Below are 20993 nucleotides of genomic sequence, written 5' to 3'. Positions count from 1 at the left end.
AGACTGCTGTATTATATTTGTCCTCAGTGTAACAAACAAGTACATACATCATCTCTGTTCTCTTTGTTATATGCAACATTTAATATGAATTCAGGTGTGACACTTATTGATCCATTTTCACCACAGCAGCACCGCCTGAATAGGATTGATTTAATTAAGGAACCCTCAGAAAGGTATCATGTCTATTGTATGATGAGTAATGCCTCCACAGATATATGTCGTAGTCTCACAAATCAGCAAAGGCTTTTTTTTTTTTTTTTTAGAAGTATGAAATACATTGTAAGACAATAAGACAGCAATAATTGGATAATAAAGTAACCTTGTGGTTATTTCCACATATGTATTACCTTTTAACGTACATTTAAATTGAATACAAAGATATGTATGCATGTGTTTTATTTGCATGGAAAATTCATATTTTCACCATACACACAATGCTTTGTTCTTCAGTCCTGACTCCCATTATCTGTCATCTTAGTTGCTGCAGCTTCAAAAAGCACCTCCATTTCTAATTAAAGGACTGTGATTACTGGTCAATTGTTTTATTTATTTCTGGTAAGAGATTAATAACACGGACTGAGCAGCACAAAGAGGATAATTTAGTCTTTCTGTCAGCTGAAGTAGACTTGATTAATATATTTTGGTCATCAGCTGTCATTGAAACATGGCTGTGCTAATCACTTTTTTTTTTTTTTAATTTTGACTCGGTTATCTTCAGGGGCTTAACTACTCACGTACATGTAAATGCGTGATCATTTTATAGGAGTTTGTATTTGATCTGTCAGAAATAATAATATAATTTTACACTTAGACTATCATAATCAAATACACTGCCCCATATAGACTAATAAACCGTCAACTGCCTTAAAACTGCATGGGATGACCACTGTAGTCAGCGGCCAAGTATGTGTCCTTTTTATTTTTTAAGTCGATCATTTTGCATCTTGTATAAGTAAAATACTTGATATCACAGTGCTGTCCAAATTGTAGCTTAATGGTCTGTACAGTCTCCTCAAACAGAGGTAAAAAGGCACATGCTCCCTGAGCCATGTTCCATTGGTCACTGTCACCACCAGGTCAGGTTATGACATAAATGTCCCCTGTGATGCTGACAGAATACTCGGACTGGATGGCAACATAAGTTATTAACTTGGACGTGAGGGTTCAGCTCTGTGAACCATGCGACATAATTTGTCTGATTAATGTGTGATGGCAACTCATGAATATTCATCCTTTCCACCTGAGTGACTGTGAAGAGTCACTCCAGGAGTCAGAGGAAAAAACTAGATGAGCTAGAATTACCTGAGTGTTTTACTAAAATTATCTATTTACTTTGATCTCCATAATATAGTCTTTTATTTTTCTGAAATACGTATATATCATGCAAATCATATTTGAGAAAAAGGCTTAAAAGTACAAAGGAATTTGCAGGTGGCTAAACAAAAATTTGGACAAATAATTCAGGAAAAAAAAGCACAATGGAAGAAGGGTACACATACAAAGAAAGACTAAGAGTGATGGCACAATAATAAGAGATTGAACACATTAGGATGAAATGAGAAAAGCACTACAATGTCAGAAGCCTGGAGAAATTAACATTGACTGTGGACAGAGACCAGGAGTAAGAGAGGTCGATGCAAAAGGGAGAGATCAAAATGTCTGATTAGGAAAACAGATAGAGAACATGTATGGAGGCATGTATGGTGAGGGATTATATCAACCTCGAGCTGCTTGAGTTTCGACCCGACTGTAAACTCACAGCTTTATTGTCAGATAGTATATGAACCCAACATCTCCCAAGTGACTCCTCTATCTGCCTCAGCATTGACCACTGTCCTGCTCTGGAGACTAGCAGGCAGCTCTGTGTCTCGTGAATATTGATCCGGTTCTCCACACGAGCAAACTCCACAGAAGTGGACCAAGGGTCACCTGCACTATAATTCTGAAGAATATATTTGAAATGTTCACTGATTTGTCAATCTAATTTCAATAACAAAATAAGCTGGAAAAAGTCAGTCTAAAAATGAAGTTGAGCACATAAAGCTGAAATTTTAACCCTAGCCTCTATCATTTATCTCCATTTAACTTGTTGGAGCTATTTCACTTAATTTCTCTATATCCCCCAAGGGTGCCATCTGATACTTTAATTGCTCAAGAAGCAGGCACAGCCAATCCCCTCCAAAGTTTCCTGTCTTATCCAAATTTCCACTCTGCACTCTACACAAAAAGAGTGTGCCATTATACTTGACTTAAGTTCAATGGAAAGCCGGGTAAAACTCACCTCCTCTCTCTACTCTGTCATCTTTGTATTCAGGAGGTGAGCGATGCTGACATCATGGAGCTGGTTCACAGCTCTCTGGGGCGCATGACCATCATTCGTCAGATCTTCCCATTGTGGAGGGACACCAACGTTCGTTGTATGAGAAACAATCATCGCATCTCCTCGCTGCTCTGTGACCCGCAGGAAGGCTATCTGCAGTCCCTGGAGGTAAAAACCATTTAAACTATTGAAGCTAAATTATTGTTATGCAGATTGTATTGGTCTGCCCAGGCTGACCAGGGGTCATCATGTGAAAAAACAATTCCAAACAAACAAAATCAAAAGCTAGGATGTTAGATAGTGATATTATTGTGTCATGCACTAACAAGTGTCCAACCCACCTGGAATAAAAATACATAAAAAAAAAAATTTTAAAAAGGCTTTTACAGTGCTAAATCATTTGTCAGACACAAAGATAAGGTTTTTCATATTAGGATGGGTGCAAAATATCAACTCATTTAAGTATTGGGATTCTTTATTTTACCATTTTTAAATCAATGTGTGATTCCTGAATCAATACAGTGTTGTTTTCTGATTGTCTATTCACTGGAAGCAACACTTCCAGCTCGTGATGAGCCTCGTGCTTAAGAATCAAAGCTCCAGTGGTAATAATTTACTGATTTGATTGATATTGATTTGAGCATTTGATTTATTTCATTATAACAGTAATTTATTTAACTAACAGGAAGAAGGCCATATTGGTAAGTGGTGTTCCCAATGATGGGTTTTTTATTTGCAAGGCCTTAAGAGAGTGCTAAAGGGTTAAAATAAAACTACTGACATGTGATAGTATCCAATTGGGAGAGAAGCATAATGTCACAACCGTATTACATGTTTTGTAAGGTTACATTGCAAACAATAACCTTTCCTTCCTGCACAGTATCAATAAAATCTGCATCAAAAAGGCTCCCTTCCTAAAGATTTGTATAACAAGCCAACCAGGAGAACTCATCAGAAATTAATGACATTTTAAGAAAAGTGTAGCACTTTAATCATTAAACTATAGCACTAAAACATGAAAGAAGCAGAATATATTGTGACATAGAGGAATGCAACATGTTCTGAGAACAGATAATAGAAATGGCATCAGGATACATGATTGAGATGAAAATTATTTAAAATCCAAAGTATTTCATAATTATACTGATACTCTGTGTGAATTCAAATGGTTGCTTGTCGTTGGCTTGAAAGGCAGCTGTATAAGGTTGTTTTACTACATACAGTCAGTTTGAATTCAGTCAGTTACAATGGATTCTAGTGGCAGTTTTTTGTTTTTGTTTTTGTTTTTGTTTTTTATCAGTAAAAAACAGCAAAACATCTAATGCAAAATCTCAACTGTGAAGTTTCCATTGTCCGTTGAAATTGTCAGTATGTTCCAAACAATCACATATTCACCAGCATAAGTTACTTTCAGGTTCAGACTCTGAGCTTTGAGGATGGGTTATGCACAACATAGAACCAGCATGATGGATGAAACCGTACCGAGTGTTTGAATAGTGGCAAGGTTGTGTTTTTCTTTCTTACTTTTAATCCCTGTTGCTGTGAGTATTTTTAGGGCAGTAACTTTGTGTTTCAGGAGAATCGAGCATATTTCATCCACTTTCAGGGGAACACAAAAACAACAATTGTGTTGCAGATAGCACAAATGCTTTAAGGGGTTGTGAGCGTGATTGCTGCTTAATTTGATGCATTCTTCACACTTTTAGTTGTGACTGTACAACATAAGCATGCAGCCATAGTGTGGGACAGTACAGGCAAGCATCTGACAAGTGCCACATGAATACAAATATGAACTGATTATGTATGCTACTGAATTCATATTGCACTCCCTAGGTAAGACAAGTATGATGGACATGAATGACCATGAATATAAATGACTGCAGCCCACTGTGTCCAGGGAATAATTGGCAGAACAGAGTAAATTATTGTTTTAAATGAATGGAAAGCTTCTTCTTTTTTTTTCTTTTTTTATTGACATGCAAATCATCTTAAAAATATGAATACACCCAAATTGTAGATAAACTAAAATCCATATATTACTTGTTAATAAACTACTGAAATACCACAGGCTTAACAAAGACTTTTGTTGTAGAAAGTACTACATGCTCTAAACCAAATACTGCTATCTAGGATGTGTGCAAAGGCTTTATCAACCAGGAAATCAACATAAGATAAATTCAGTCAATGACAAAGAGGGTCAGTAAAGAAAATATGCCGTACAACTCAGTTATCTCTCCAACACAATGTCATTCTCCTCTTTGGTTTTTCAGCGAAACCTTGTTCACCTTGGCACTTACTTTCTACAGAGACCTAAGATCATCTCCTTACACCTCTCAGACTTTTCTTTTCCTCAATCCATCTGGAGTGCAATGGCTGTGCTCCCTGCTGCTCCTTTGAAATGTTCAAATTGCTTTTTATCCATACTCCAGACAGATGGCAAAACCATGTGGTGTGTGCACCCATAGTCCTCAATAATTTAAATGAAAGAGGGTTAAGCATGGGGTAATGGCAGTTTAGGCATTCATCAGAATAGTTAAACGCTGTGTTGACTGCAGTGCATTCCTGTTCTAATCACGTTCACAACCCGACAGCTGTGTTGTAACCTCAGAAATCCTGACCCTATGTACAGTACCAAGTTGCATTTCACCTGGGCTTTGCTTCAGACTCAGCGACCTTGAGGCATGTGTAGTTGACTTGTAGGATATCTTAACACTGTGAGGCTTGAAATGATGTCTAAACATGTCATTAACTGAATGCCTGGAGTGGTAGCTTGTATCGCTTCTACGAATATTCTGCTGTGCGAGTATTTGACTTGACTTTGACCTCAAGGACCAATCAAATTTCCTGTCACACATGGACAGGAGGCAGCAGACATGATTCTTAACAGGGTGTGCTACAGTTGAAGGGGAGACAGTTGGACTGATGGCAGTTCTGAAATTCATTAGACAAGATTGTTGAACCAGAAATAATTGTTCTTTTCATATCACACCACAGTGCTATTGTCACCTTTGTCTTTTGCCAGTGTTGTGTCAAGTAAATAATTCCACCAGCTGCATGTAGTCATATCACATCATTATTCAGCAAATCAACCTAGGTGTTTGATCAGAAACTCTCATGCAAATATTAATGTGGACAGTCAAGACTGTCATAACCGAAAAGTAGCCATGACATTGTTGGGAAAACAAAAATCTTCCTACCAGCTGTAACCTCCATTCTCTTTTCAAGCAGGAAGATTTTATTCATCTGTCAGACTCTTTTTTTCAGAATCCAACCTTACAAACTGCAGCAAGACTGAAAACAAGTACAGTTGTGTCACTGCGTCACTCACAAGGGTTCCCAATGGGGGCCAATTGATATTTCGTTAAGCCCTGAAAACATATATTTGTCTTTTTATTTGTTGTATCCAGAGTTTGTGTGCTGTTCAGAGTTGCAATGCAGACCTCAGAAAATACAAGAATACACTTCTTAAAATTGCATGTTTTTTTCCCCCTACCTATCAGGTGTCCAACCTCTACCTATATGACAGTGTTTTGATGCTGGCCAACGCCTTCTATAGGAAACTGGAGGACAGGAAGTGGCACAGTATGGCCAGCCTTAACTGCATGAGGAAGTCCACCAAGCCGTGGAATGGAGGCTGGTCTATGCTGGACACGATCCAAAAGGTAGTCCAGTTTGAAGTTACCAATTTTCTTGTTGAATTTAGCTTCTGGTTTGTATTTGCTATTTTGTAGAAAATGCTAAATGATAGTTTCAGCAATATTCTGTCATGGATGATTATATCAGTAGTTACATACAGAAAATGTGCATACAATTTTTTTATGAGAAGCACTAGCAAGTATAAGTAGGGGATTTATACAGTCAAAACACTCTTCAATGTAAACTGAAAGTGCATTACACTATGAACCCTGCCGGAGACTCACATTCAGATTCACTTATTTTCTAAATGCCTTCAAGGAAGCTGATTAATAAATGTGATCTCCATGTTTGATGTTGAAATGGATTTGTGGCTGACTGAGCTCTGTTTGCTTGTGTAACCCTCTCAGTTTGTACATTGAAATAAGGCCTCAGATACTACAAAGTAGCTTGATGTAATGCATTTTATTCTGATAATATATTTTTTCATTCTTGCAAAGAGTTGTGCTGGTTTAATCTCAAGTGGAACACAAGAGGACCAAGTCGGGCATGAAGAAACAATGACGCAGTAGTGCTCATGGTGTTTCATCCTATGGTGTTGTTTGCATCATTCAAACCAAATGTCAAACTTTCAGAAATGTATCAGAATTATTCATGAAAAGTGATTTTACTTTAACAGCAAAACCTTCAAATCAAAAATCTCTGTAATAACGTCATACTATCCCAATGAGCTACATATATGGTCAGGGTTGTGAGTGTACAATTAAAGGGATAATTTACATACATTTTACGGTATGATGGATGATAAACAACATTGAAATGCTCCCTTTAATAATTACTGTAAAACATCACAATTCTGTACAATGCTACCAAAACTACAACTCTGTTTTTTGTTGTTAAAATTTCTTCCCATACATGCTGTGCTTTCTATATATTATATAAAATATTTATACTTATATATACTTTATAAAAACGTTTTTATACTTTATTTTTTATTTATTTTAACATTTAAATTTTTTTAACATTTTGATGAAAAATATAATGTGTTAAAAGGATTAGCATTTGTATTAGACTAATTGTGTGCTAATTTTCTTTGCCTACACAAACAGAACAGGCGCACACACACAAATAAAATTCTAAGTCACCATGGCCTCTTCCACTCCTGTGTCGTGATGTCTCAAACAGCAACTATATTCTGCTATTGTTGCTACAGGGACGGATCAGTGGCCTGACAGGACTGATGGACTTCCGCGCTGAAGGCTCCAATTCTCATGTACAGTTTGAGATTCTTGGGACCAGCTACAGTGAGACATTTGGGAAGGACGTGAAACGGGTGAGTTCACTTGTCTGGTCAGGACACCTCATGAGAAACTAACTTAAATATTTGAATGTTTTAGGCCAGATTTTATGGTGTTAAATGAAATTTAAATGCAAATGACTTATCTTTTGAAAAATGTATTATTATTTTTATTTTTTTTACTTTAACGCCGCTCAGAGATTCAATAATGCTTGTAGTGGTCCATTTTTTTCTCTCCACTCAGGCTGACAGAAATAATCATGTTGCTGTGCACTAAATGAATCTATTAATCTATTTCACTGTGGGGTGCTGTACCTTTTTCATTTGACAACGGTGGCATGTCCAAGTTATATGCATAAGGCAGCAGAGAAGACAATTAAAGTTCCTATATTCAATTCAATTCAATTTTATTTATATAGCGCCAAATCACAACATGGGTTATTTCATGGCACTTAACACATTAAAGTCCTTACAGCAAGACTTTACAATAATATAGAGAAACCCAACAATTCAACAATTCCCACATAAGCTAGGAGGGAAAAAACTCCTCTTTAAGGGAGAAAAACCTCCAACAGAGGGAAGGAAAAACTCCCTCTTAACAGGAAGAAACCTCCGACAGAACCAGGCTCAGAGGTGGGCGGCCATCTGCCTCCACCGATTGGGGTGAGAGGAGAGCAGAGAGAGAAAAGGACAGCATAGAGATAGAAGAGAAGAACTGTTGGTGGAGACGACAAGCGCAAGGCAGAGACATACAGCTCCATGACGGGACATCTGCAAAAGAAAGAAGAGAAACTACGCGAGCGAGGGAACTGAATGGAGACAACAGACAATAAGAAAAAGCTATGGGAGAGAAAAGGATGGTGAGGTATAAGTCAGTTAAAGAGTAGGAGGAAAGAAAAGAAGCTCAGCATGTAACGAAGTCCCCCAGCAGCGTCGGCCTATAACAGCATAACTAAGGGTTGGTTCAGGTCTACCTGAGCCAGACCAAACTATAAGCTTTATCAAAAAGGAACGTTTTGAGTCTAATCTTAAAGCTAGAGAGGGTTTCTGCCCCTCGAACACAAACTGGGAGCTGGTTCCACAGGAGAGGAGCCTGAAAACTGAAGGCTCTGCCTCCCATTCTACTTCTGTAAACTCTAGGAACCACAAGTAGACCAGCGTACTGAGAGCGAAGTGCTCTGCTAGGATTATATGGTTCTATAAGATCTCTAAGATATGATGGAGCCTGGTCATTAAGAGCTTTGTAAGTCATCGAGAGTTTTAAATTATATTCTTGATCTATATAGATGTCCACTTTAGAAGCTTTTTCTCAGTAGATACAATTTTAAGGTCTTACAAAAATGTCCTTTCTGTAGGTGTTCATGGAATGGCAGGTACTGTGAAATATCTGGTGAAGCGGGCTTTCCTTTGACTTTTCCCACTATGACTATTTACTATGCGAGAAGAGGAATACAAGTGACATTAAATATTTTCTCATTATCCCATGGACCCTCTGCTGGTGTCTTGTGAATTCAATTAACGTACTGGTAAGATAGAAAATCAGCTGTAGTCTGATTCCTTAACTGTGGTCACAGGGCTTAACATTTGTCAGTGAGGTGTCAGGTATACGGGTGCCATCTACTGGAGCGCCCAATTTAAACAGATATTCTGCTTTAATCTTGCATTTCATCACACAAACCATGTTGGCCTGCCATAACCAAAGAGTTCAAATAAATAAAATGTGCGCTTCATGCCACCTGTACTCACAAACAAGCTATGTTTGTGTATTAGGGTTTATTTTAGCGAGAAAAAAACCCACAGTACTTACACTTTACATGTTTGATCTGTGGTTATGTGATGAGCACAGACATTTACATGTTTGACAAGCCAGCTCCGTGAGCAGATTGCGGTCTCTTTACTGCGAAACATGTTTGATCTTTGAGTGTCGTAGAGTTTAAGTGAGAGCTTGAGAGCAGTATTTGCGTGCCCCTCTTTGAGCTGTAATTTGTTTGTCGTTGTTTGTCCTGATTCAGTCAGGGACCTCTTGCAGAATGAAGAAGAATTGAGTTTCTTGGCAATCTATGTAGAGCAGGACTGACCAGAAGCAGTAATGAAGATTTAATCACCACTCAGCTTAACTGAAATCATGAAGCCAATTCATCATAATGTGGCCAATAGCATTAGCTCGAAGGACACACACACACACACACACACACACACACACACACACACACACACACACACACACACACACACACACACACACACACACACACACACACACACACACACACACAGAAGAACATATTGTACATACACATTCAGGTCCATCAACAGAGTCACACATTAATACACAACTCAAACAGTGTGTTTCACAAATAGAAAATAAACATGTATTGTGTCCACAGTTTGGGATGTCAGACACAAAGAGGCCAGGGAGCACACTAACATGTGGGCACTTGTATCTCAAAATCATTAGAGGCAGAAGGGGACAGCAAGGCCAGATAATGGGATGTCAAATGCATTCAGTACTGTTGTTCATTATCTAGCATGTCTGTGCGTCAGAACCAGTTACTGGGAGAAAACAGACATATATTCACCTCTGTAATAGGTTATTTATGTATACGTTCAGCATGTTTCTTGCCTGGTATTGTGTAAAACTGATGACTACCACTGAAAAATACCTGTCCATTAGATCATTTTCTCTGCGGTATAATGCCATGTTTCTGTGTTCTTTGGAGCAGAGTGTAACAGTGATTCCATGTTGTGCTCCACCTGTCGACCCATATCCGCCTCTCAGAGCCATCCTCATTTTATCCCTTTTTTCCTCTCTTTTAACTTTGCTTCTTGTCTCCTATCCTCCTCATCCTCCCCTCTCTGGTCACTTCTTCCCTTCTTCTGTAACCTGTTTCTCCTCATTTCTCAGCCCCGGTTTCCTCCCTCTCCATCATCATTTATCTGCATTCAGTCCATTTTCTTCCCAGCCTGATGGCTCTTAGATGAGGCGTCTCTCTGGTTAGAAACTGTAATGAAGACTGAAATACTATTTCCTGGATGGCTACTGTGAGTTTTCCCCACCATCCAGTGCTGATGCAGAGTGATCGATGCTGTTGTTGTTGTTTTTTTGGTTTCCCACTCTGCTCTTATTGATGTGTCAGCTCGTCTCTAAGCAGATATTGCTAATGACTTCCAGCTTACTCGAAGCTCTCATAGGGAAAAGTCAATTCATTTCAGTGTACTTGTTCCTCCTAGTTCTTGCATGCATCATGCAGTAGTTACTTCTCACGTGTCCACAATAACAGTTTGTTGTATTTTTCAAAATCACATTTTTACACTATTAATATCACCTTAATACTGTATGTCTGTTTGATGGTGTGCATTCTCTCAAAGGGGCCGCTGCAAATTGTCATCATCCAATTTTCTAGGCGTAATGTCTGTACAAAAAGTACCACTCGTGTCATTTCTAGAGAGCCTAAACTGTGCTGGAAATGATGTATAGTGTGGCTGCCTGAGAAATGTTACTATTCCATTAACCTTAGAAATCAGGTTTAAAATTTGAAAGATATTTTCTGTATTGTTAGTTACAATACCGTAATAGCTTTTATTTCGATTTCAGTTGCTTATTACAAGATTATATCTTCTCCCAGGTAGCTATAATGGCTTTGTCATCAGCAGCCTCTGTCTGGAACATCTGGTCGCTAGATCCTTGCCAGATTTAAAGAATAACACCAAAATCAGAACAAGGGCATGTATCCAACTCTGTTTGCCAACACTGGCTCAAAACTAGCCCAAGTGCCTCTAACGGGAGCTGATTCTTATCCTTAAAGCAGACTAAATCCATACCCTCAAAACCGAGCCAAATCTGTCAGCTCAGCGATGACCGGAGCCAGCTCACATTTGGTCCTGTGATGCCAAGGAAGAGACAAGTGTCCCGACACTTTGTTGCATCAGCCACTAAGTTCAGATGAAAGGACAACAATTTTCCGATTGGCCATCGTCACCCTTCAGCTGGCGATTGCTGATGTTGATTAAGGGTATGTAGGGGGTCACCTGAGCTCTAATGTGCCACATTGCATGTGGAAAGGTAGTTGATAGCTGATGTATTCATCATACTCCTCAACCCTATTTCTCACTAACTCCTGAAGCAGAAAAGACATTAAAGATGCTGTAAAGTAGAAATGAAAATGAGTTTTAAGTTCATCACACCACAGAAGTATGGGCTGTTAACTGCCCATCCAAATTTGAATGAAAAAAAAAAAACACCGACAAGTATGTTAAATTAGGCTTTGAAATAGTGAGAAAATCATCAGTCTTCTCTGCTCTGAGACTGGGGAGGCGTGTCGCCTGAAGGAGCTGAAGCTCCGTCCACTCGCTGGAAGGTCTTCAGTGTTCTGTATGACAGTCCTGTGGCTGCAGTTCTTTTCCCAACTGACATCCAACCTCTTGGGTGACTTTATGCATGATGTCACACTGGCACTCTGTCTCTCTGGTGGATGGGGCAGCCTGCTTTGTGAAAACAGAATAGAATCAGAATTTATTTGTCCAATGAGTGAAACATACAGATGCAATCAAATCCAGCTCGTCCCCCTGAGCTGTAACACAGGAGTAAAACTGGACACCAGAGACAGCAGACAGTGAGTCTCCAACTACTTCTAACGCACCTAAATTACAATACTGGAGATAATAAGAGCGGAGGAGTTGATTTAGTTCTGTAACGACTGCAACATGCACAACGCTGCATTATATCACATGTCAATTCATTACATCATATCAATTCATTACGTCACATCAATTCAAACTTTGAACCTGCTCAGGTCGAGCCGACAGTCTTTCTCTTTCACTGATGTCCCTCCACCTCCACCTCCACCTCCACCTGCTCTCTGCAGCCTCCTGCACATGTAGTTGGGCTCGTTTATCCGGACCGGTACCGGTACATGTAACCGAGAGGGTCGCTGATTGTAACGTTACACCGGGAGACATCCTGCAGCAGCGAGCTGATGTACAATAACAATCTGACTACGGCAGGAGTAGCAACTGAAGTCGAGTGGAATGGCCTCTTATGCAAATGAGCTCCAGGCTTTTATAGCGTTTCACCGCGTGAGAGGAGGAGCCATGCAGAAGGTTATATAAACCGGCTGTGATCTGACGTAGATAGGTAGTTGTGAGGTAGATAGGTTAGGTTTTAGCTCCGCCTAAACAAAACCTGAGCTGAAAACGGGTCTAACGTCTGTTTAACGGTCTAACTCAACATTTCAGTGCGACAACGTTTTCTAGCTTTGCACATGCTTTCAGTGACTCATTTCACACGTATATAATGTACTGAGAAGTAAATCATGGAATTTGCTTTACAGCATCTTTAAATAGTTTCTAAATGGCACTTCTCTCTTGCCAATAATAGATCTGCAGAGGGTTGATGGGGCTGTTGATCCAGCGATTAATTTGCCAGTCACTGAGATGTTTAGCTTTTTGAAACTCACTTTTCCTACTCCTACAGTGTTTTTGAAACCTCTTCTACCTGCCTGGATTTTCACCCACTGGTGGATTAAGGGCAGTGCTATGAGCCAGTAACATTTCACGAGCCCCAAAAACATAAAAACAGTATTACCATGAATATATTTGAAACATTATTAGGTTGCATATTTTGCACCATAATACAGTACTGGTAACATTTCATCAATTATTTTTGCTGGGTCTGTGCTCTCATTAGATAATTACCCATCTCTGAAGTGATAATTAGGCTTTTATATTAAAATCCATTGCATGCCACTGTGAGCAGTGCCAGATACCTGTTGATTATCGAATTCCTCAGTGGAGCAATTGACATCACTAAAATTAACAAATTACTTAAAGCTCTTTTAACCATATCCAATTTAGCATTGTGGAACACAGTATTCAATCTGCCAAGTTGTATCTGCATTTATAAGTAGATCACAGCAGCATTATAATCTAATTCTGTAATATGTTTAACTGCTACCGTTTGAAAATTGCCTTTTCTCACAAGCGTCTGAATTAAAAAACAAAGCATTAAACTGTCCATACCCATTTATAGTGGCTCTTAGTGCTATTCTGCACTGGCAAAAGTAAACCCGCTTGAGAGTCTCAAATAGTTAGATGAGAAGAGGATGATATTTCTCTACATCCCTTAATGTATTCTCTCTCATGTGTTCCAATCCATCATGAAAATAATACAGAACCAATGTCACCAACCTTACAGCCACATATTTGATTTCAAATGCACAACATGATCTAAGGTACCTGCTCTTTGTTGCTCTCACTTCACAAGGTCTGGCAAAAAAATACAAAATAAAAAGTTTCAGGTCAGAAGTAAAAATGATGAGTTGGAAACAGAATCAGGTCTTCACTTTTTTAGGATAACTTTTGCATTTCAGTCTGGCATTATCTTTGAAACTTACACTGTGTGCAAAACTCCGTCTTTCTTCAAGGGGAAAAAAAAATGCAAAAACAGTGAGGATTAAAGATAACTCTATTTCTATACTGCACTGATCTAACTACTGATACTATGACAAGATAACACATTAGTGTATATTTGAAAACTACTTACATGAAAGACATTCAGTAAATAAATGCAGGAATGAAGGAAAACAGGGGAAAATGTGATCATTGGAAGCTTTCATTTTCCTGATATGTTTCTTATTGATTTTGATCTATTTGGCAGAGGAATACAATTTCATCTTTCCTTGTTTCTTTTTCCTTTTTATTCATTGCCTTTCCCCTTTATTCCATTTCTCTGTCCTATAAAGTGAATCCTGCCTCATGTTACTTTTTAGAGGTTAGAGTGATAGTCTGGCGCCATGTCTGGCAGGCTCATCTATACTAGAGTATATCAGGACAGATAAGACGTCTCCTGTCTTGACTAATTCAAATGGCCGGCTTATTTTTTTATGTGGTTCTGGTGATTAGAGATAGCACGTACGGCACCATTTCAGCCTTGTCCTCTTGAATGTGGGAGGCAAAGTGGAACATAATGAAATAAGTGTATTCTATGCATTGGTAAAGACACATTATGACCACATGGATTCACACATGGATCGACATAACTTTTGCTGAGCAGCAGGAAGGGTGGACACTGTTGCCACAAGTGGTTCTGCCAGGATGTTGCCACATTAAATTCTGTTGGGCTCTGAGTTTGAGCACTGAAGGGTACTGGACCACAGCCTATCAACTGCTCATGCAGCAAACACAAAGTCATCATCTCAGTAAAAAAAAAAAAAAAAAAAGAACAGCAAATAGCATTTGTGCTGTCAGCATACAGCTAATCCGATTACCATGACATCTGTCTGAACCCACAGCAGCAGTGTACTAAAATATAGTTGCTAGGAGCTATCCTTACACTGACTGAGTGACTAGCCAAAGGGAAGGGTCTTCCCTCAACAGGGACGACAATTTAAGTCAATCCAGGTTGCAAATTTATGAGATAACAAGCTGGTAAGAAACCATAACGATAAATTGCATAATTCGGGGTTTGATAATTGGAAGACAGCATGTGAGACTTGCTGACACAAAAAACTTTACTATTTGCGGTATCAAGACAAACCCCATCATGCTAGACTATAAAGTAGATTGTTTAACTTAATGTTTGCATAAAGTATGCTTCCACTGAATATAAATTGATGGTTACTTTACTTTGCAGCTTCACCATCTCCACAATTCAATAATGAATCATACAGCAATAACAGAAAAGAATAATACCCACGCCAAACTTCCACCTAAAAAACAGCAACCACAGTTAGATGTTCTGTTACCAATGGAGTAAAGCAGATACCATTTCCAAGTCTGTTCTTCTTCTTCCTCTGTTCTTCGTCCATTATTTGTCACCCTCTCGCTGTACTTGTAACACTTAACACTGGTTGGTGGAGGCTTTTTCCATTTCCCTTGACATGTTTGTTGTAGTCTTGTTCCTCTTGGTTCTTATATGGTATTTGGTGGCTGATTCACCACCCATTGCTAAGGTGTCTGTCCTTGGTGTATTTGCTTTGATGTCAGAACTCTTGTTCAAACCTTGTTGTTCGGGGACACATGACACGGTGTCTTTCAGCCGTCACATCCAAAAATAGTGGTACTCGCTTGGAAATATAACTTATATCTTACATGACAAGAACTGACTTTTGTTGCATTGTTAGAAGTTACGATGTTTGGCCTTGAAGACACTTTGGTAACAATAACAATGGATTCAGGGACACATGCAGAGACACACCTGAGAAAAATGCAAATAGTAAATGAAGGAGGCAATTACAGTATGACATATACATTAACGCAGTTTAACACACAGGCACACACATTCACACAACTCACCAAGAGTTAGATAAAGGAGAGGGGGTCCATAAGTAGCTTGTTGGATGATAGGCTGGTCAATATATAGGCACCTTATGCAACAAAGAAGCAGGCAAAAAGAGAGCCGGAATAGCTGCAACGAGCTGAAATGATACTTCCATGTCCATAATGATGCAGTTTAAATTGTTCCATGAAATGGAAACAAGTGCAGCCTGTAAGACTTTTAGGGGATGCTGTAATTGAGACAGTTATTTGAGCTATTTGACTTCCATCCCATTGTTGATTTCAAATGGTCATTAGCATTTACTCAGCCCCATTACAGATGATTATTCAGAGGTATTGAGCCTTTTGACCATTCCCTAAATAGCAGCTCTGTTATTATTATTATTGAGACATTTTAAAAAGCACATTGAAAGATCGTATCAGCACCACGTCCCATTGTGGGATAAAAACAAAGCATGGACCCTCACATAATGAATGAAAAAGCTCACTTTCTCACAATCTCACAGTTGGTGCACTGCAATATGTGACTTGGTTCTCACCTAAATCTATGAGTGAAAGAAGCTGCCTTAAAATTGCATGACAAAAAACATGATTTATTCTTCTAAAATCAGTGAATATTATATTGATTAAGTACAGCCTGTTATTTAAATCCCAGTCTCAGTTTTATTGATTGAGAGTTTAAATTTGATGTCAAATAAGTCCTTTGGTATATGCTTGAATTTCAACATTCATTTTAATCTAACAAATGCAACCTGTTTTATAAAGTTTATATTGCTTAATTTTGGTAGTTTGACAATTCAGTTCTCTTTTTCCTGTTTGAGCCACAACAAAGGCTAAATGTGATGAGGACTTTGTTCAATTTTAAGAGTAAAGTGGTTATGGACTTAATTTACCACCACTGCTTTCATTATTATGAAAAGAAACAACAATGACGTATCTTAACATGTATTAAAGATGCAAATTCTGAGTCTCCGGAGTTTAGTTGTTGTTGTTTTTTTTTTTACCTCCTCTACTAAAATACTTTCGGTGTGGCTCCGCTGTATGTATTGTTTGTGACCTTCCCAGTGGCATGCTGGTGTGCAAAGCTCTGTGAAGTAGAAGTGTTCCTCTTTAGTGTTCTTCAGTTTACAGAGCAGAGATTGCTCAGTGTTTTTCACTGAGGACAAAGCTGCTCATGGAGAAAATAGCCCCCTGTGAAGCAAGCGACGCAAGCTGACATTTTGCCCCCAACACACACTCATAAACGCAAACACACCGGCCAATCACATACACCGATGAGCCAAGACATTATGACCACTTACAGCTGAAGCAAATAACATCAGTTCTCTTACTCAGCATGTTGGATGTGAGACAAATGGACATGTTAGTGTAAAGACGTCAGCATTGCAGAAACGACCAAGCTTATACTCCTAGTCAGCGGTGGTGATTACCTCTTAACAGTGGTTCAAGTGAGGACACACCATGAACTGGTCACAGGGAGTTGCAGGATGCGTGGAACAACTCCTTGCAACTTACAGGACTTAAAGGATCTGCTGCTAATGTGCCAGATTCCACAGGGCACCTTCACAGGTCTTGTTTTGAGTGCATGCTTCAGCAGTCAGAGTTGTTTGCCGGTACATGAGGGACCAACAGCATATTAGTCAGGGGTGGACGTAATGTTTTGGCTCATCAGTCTACATCTACATACACAGACAAACAAGTTGACACTACTACAATAAGACTGTGCAGTACATGCCGACAAAGCTGTACTCATAAGCCACCTATGGCTCCAGATCTGCTGTCACAAGAATATTTATTTCACATTTTTTAAGCAAAGTGCAGTTCAGCAAACAGCTATCAGAGATACGAAGATGTGTGCACACATACTGTGCTGCATAACTACTTTTTATTTTAATTAACTGCTGATCTCTATAACATTGGCACACACAAAACTGTTTACATATACCCACACAAGCTGGTGGGTTATAAGCAAGATTCACTTCATCACTTCACTTTATTGATCAGTTTGCAGTAAAGCTAAAGATAGCATCGCAGTGTACTCTTAAAACAAGCGTATTTGTAGGATCACATGGCTCGTGCAGAACAAAAGATTTAACTGATCGTGAACTAGTCTATGAATGTTTTTGCAAACTTCTCTGATTGCCTGCTTCTTCTGCTTCATTCACAGTTGAATGCCTTTGTTTGCCGCCCTTGGTATATGTAGAAATTGTTGTTTTATCCTGATTGCATAATTGTTTGTAATTTTAATTTTGGTTCTGCAAATGGTGTCAGTCAGGCACACAGGTTTTTGTTTGTTCACTTTGTTTTTCTCATCAGTCTCAACTGTAGCCAAATGGAACCTCATAAGAAACGTGTGCAGTTTGTCCTCGTCAGAAAAAAACAACCTTAAGATAGACTGGCATCAGTAACACACACAAGTACATACAAATAGATAAACTAACTTATCTCAAACATTTAATAAATGAGTGGACTGAAATATATGTTGTTATATTAAGTAAATTGAATTGATTAGAAAAGGCAAGTAGCAAGTAACAAAATGTTATTGTAATACATAAAAAGTTGGAATAAGAACGCAAAGATTTACCTCGATATTTGAGTAATGTAACAAAACAAAAGGCATTTTACATACTTTCAGTATTGTCTCTCTATGTTGTAGAGTGCAGTGTGTTTCTGAATGTGTGCTGTGGCCAGGAAGGCTGGTTGTTTGACCTTGGGCCAGCATTCTTGTCCTGTCAGCTCAAATCTCAAAGACCACTCCAAATGACATGTCAGATCCTTGAGAATCCTTGTCCAGCTAGCAGCACTGATTAATAATTTAACAAACATCAGCTTCACAACCTGAGACATGACTCAAAATGTTGACAGAGTGGAATGAGAGTTTTAAAGCAGAGGGGTAGTTTAAATTCTGGAAACTAACTCCATGTACTGTGTCTGAAATGTTATCTATTTGGTTGTTATTCTGCAATTTTTGCATTACGCTCAAATTATACTTAAATGTATGATTATTTTTCTCTCCCTTATCATAATCATACTCCTCATTTTCATTTGCATCACCACCTCTGTCTGTATGATTACAAGTTAAGTATGCTGAAGATTGCTTAGAAAGCGTGTCAAAATATGTCAGTATTCTGCGATGGAAGTTGAATAGAGGTTCAGATAGAATGCTAATGGACAGCTCTTGTTGTCTTGGTAACCAGTTTAGATGTTAAAGTAGACATCAGTGACTCAGTGCTGATCATTACCAACTGAGCCACAAACTGACAGATAGAAAGATATTGTTCTCTCACTTTGTTGTCTTGCACAGTATTCATGCTTTAATTAGATCTGTGATAGATTTTGCAAGATAGCACCTTCAGCATCTTTGTCCTGCAGAGGATTTTCCATTTTTTATCTCTTTTCCTCATCTATATGATTTCTCTTTCTTCCTATTAGCTTGCATCTTGGGACTCCACTCGCGGTTTGAATGGTAGCCTGAAGGAGAATCGGATAGAGAGCGGTATGCAGGGAGTAACGCTCAAGATTGTAACGTTACTGGTAAGTTGTGGGAGTAAACTAAATCTATTAACACTTGGCCTGAGTAAGCAAATATCTGAGTACAAAATCAAATACAACAGTAAAAACACATCAACACATTTATGAGATTGTGTTTTTCACCAAGAGATTAAGAGATTAAGAACTAAAATAAACACTGAAACAGTTTGTATTTCACATGTGAACCATTTATTTTAACAGACATAATATTATTGTTTTCATAGGCTAATTTCACTGTAATTAATTCTGCATTACCTTGGTTTCTCAGTGTTAAGCTGCTGTTAATGATACTGCTGATGTTTCACAATAAGAGTTTTACTTTCCAGGGAAGATAAGGGCTTAAGTTTTGCTTAAAGTTTGCCTGAAATCTTTCATTTGAACAACAGAATTTTTTTTAAATGATAAAGCAGAATACAATACAATGCTACTGCCCAGCCCTAGTGCTCATAAATAATGACCGGGCTGTTAAAGACACCTCAGTCTAAGAATAAACACAGACAAGTTCAACTCAAGAGTGAAACTCAGACAAGGTCAATGAAAAAGTCCTATACCAAGACTTACCTCTTAACTCAGGATTTGAAAATTATCAGTGGTTTAGAAGGAAGTACATTGACATTTTTTAGTAGTTCTACTCAAAATATTAAGATGAACATTGTGACAGAGGACACTTCACACCTACACACACAGGAAACAAGAATATTAGGTCTTCTTCTAGACCAACGCCATTAAAAATCACTGCTACACTGCAGCAGCTATTCTTAAACTAACTGTATCTATTCCAGTGAAGTCTCTTCTACCCTCGTCCTTACCCTCAGTCACTTCTCCCCCCTCCCCGTTTTTCCTCTTCTTCACACATGATTTACCTGCACCATATTTATTCACATAAGTTCTGCTCAGCCCTTTCCTGGCAGTGTCACTTAATCAAGTCATTTGCCCCTGCCCACTTTAACTACCCTCCTCTCTTCCCTGTCGCTCTCCCCTAGCTTTCTCAGCTCACTTTACTTCACCTTCACCCATGTAATTCTGCCCTGTCACTTCCAAACCATAAAGAAGAACCATGGGTCGGTGCAATAAATTTGAAATGGCAATTTCCACGTTGATGAACCATAACACTTGCCAGGGCACCATGTGTTTTGGGTCAACAGTTGCTACGGAAACTATTTTATTAAGATGAAGTTTAACTTAGATCACCTAGAAGCTCTTCATAAAGGTGTCACCCCACCATTCTTAAGATGACTGAATGTGTCCTCGCTTCAGTTGCCAATCTGGCCCTGAGGAGAGTTTGGTGCATCTTGATAAATGACATGCCGGTGATTAAATACACACTTACGCTTCTCTTTTCAAAGTTTGAGTCTCAATCACGACCGCACAGATAAAATCCACACACATTTCTCAGCATTATCATTATGTGAGTTATCTGAAAATCAATTTAACCATTTTTAACATTATTATTTTAAACAGGAAGAGCCTTTTGTGATGGTGGCAGAAAACATTCTGGGCCAACCTAAGAGATACAAGGGTTTCTCAATTGATGTGCTGGACGCACTCGCCAAGATCCTGGGCTTCAAGTATGACATCTACCAAGTCGGAGATGGGAAGTATGGCTCAGCACTCCCTAATGGATCCTGGAATGGCATGATTGGAGAACTCATTGGCAAGGTTGGCGTGTTTTCTTTTTATTCAATCAATGGCCAGATTGCAAACCAAATTTTTTTTTCACTGTGGAGTCAGACCATATTGTCTTGTTTTGAAATGGGGGTTTAATTATAAGCCTGAGTAAAGTGGAAAGATCAAACATTGCACCGGCCAACAACCTCTATCTGCAAATCAGTTTTTTTTTTCCAGTGGATAGCATCACAGTTTGATAGAAGTGGCTCAGATTTCTGCTGTTTGAAGGGATGCTTGGCAAAGTAGAGGATAAAGTTAACAGGTTTTCCA

At 38.7% G+C, this 20993-nt stretch overlaps 1 protein-coding gene across 3 annotated transcripts in view; it reads left to right on the top strand.

Moving 5' to 3' along the window:
* The window catches only part of grid1a (glutamate receptor, ionotropic, delta 1a), a 221067-nt gene that overhangs the window by 180768 nt on the left and 19306 nt on the right, over positions 1 to 20993 (top strand). For all 3 annotated transcript variants that reach the window (XM_069692942.1, XM_069692941.1, XM_069692943.1), the window contains exons 6-10: positions 2315 to 2488; positions 5821 to 5982; positions 7167 to 7286; positions 18957 to 19058; positions 20517 to 20714. In XM_069692942.1, coding sequence (XP_069549043.1) covers positions 2315 to 2488; positions 5821 to 5982; positions 7167 to 7286; positions 18957 to 19058; positions 20517 to 20714 — 756 coding nt within the window. The remainder of the gene's footprint in view (positions 1 to 2314; positions 2489 to 5820; positions 5983 to 7166; positions 7287 to 18956; positions 19059 to 20516; positions 20715 to 20993) is intronic.

The sequence above is a fragment of the Brachyistius frenatus genome, unplaced genomic scaffold (genome assembly GCF_029030835.1).
Source record: "Brachyistius frenatus isolate BFR_SWC_R1_liver_20210118 unplaced genomic scaffold, ASM2903083v1 Contig_13, whole genome shotgun sequence".
Classification (NCBI taxonomy): domain Eukaryota; kingdom Metazoa; phylum Chordata; class Actinopteri; family Embiotocidae; genus Brachyistius; species Brachyistius frenatus.
The sequence above is the reverse complement of the archived record's forward strand: the minus strand, read 5'-3'. Positions and strand labels throughout refer to the sequence as shown.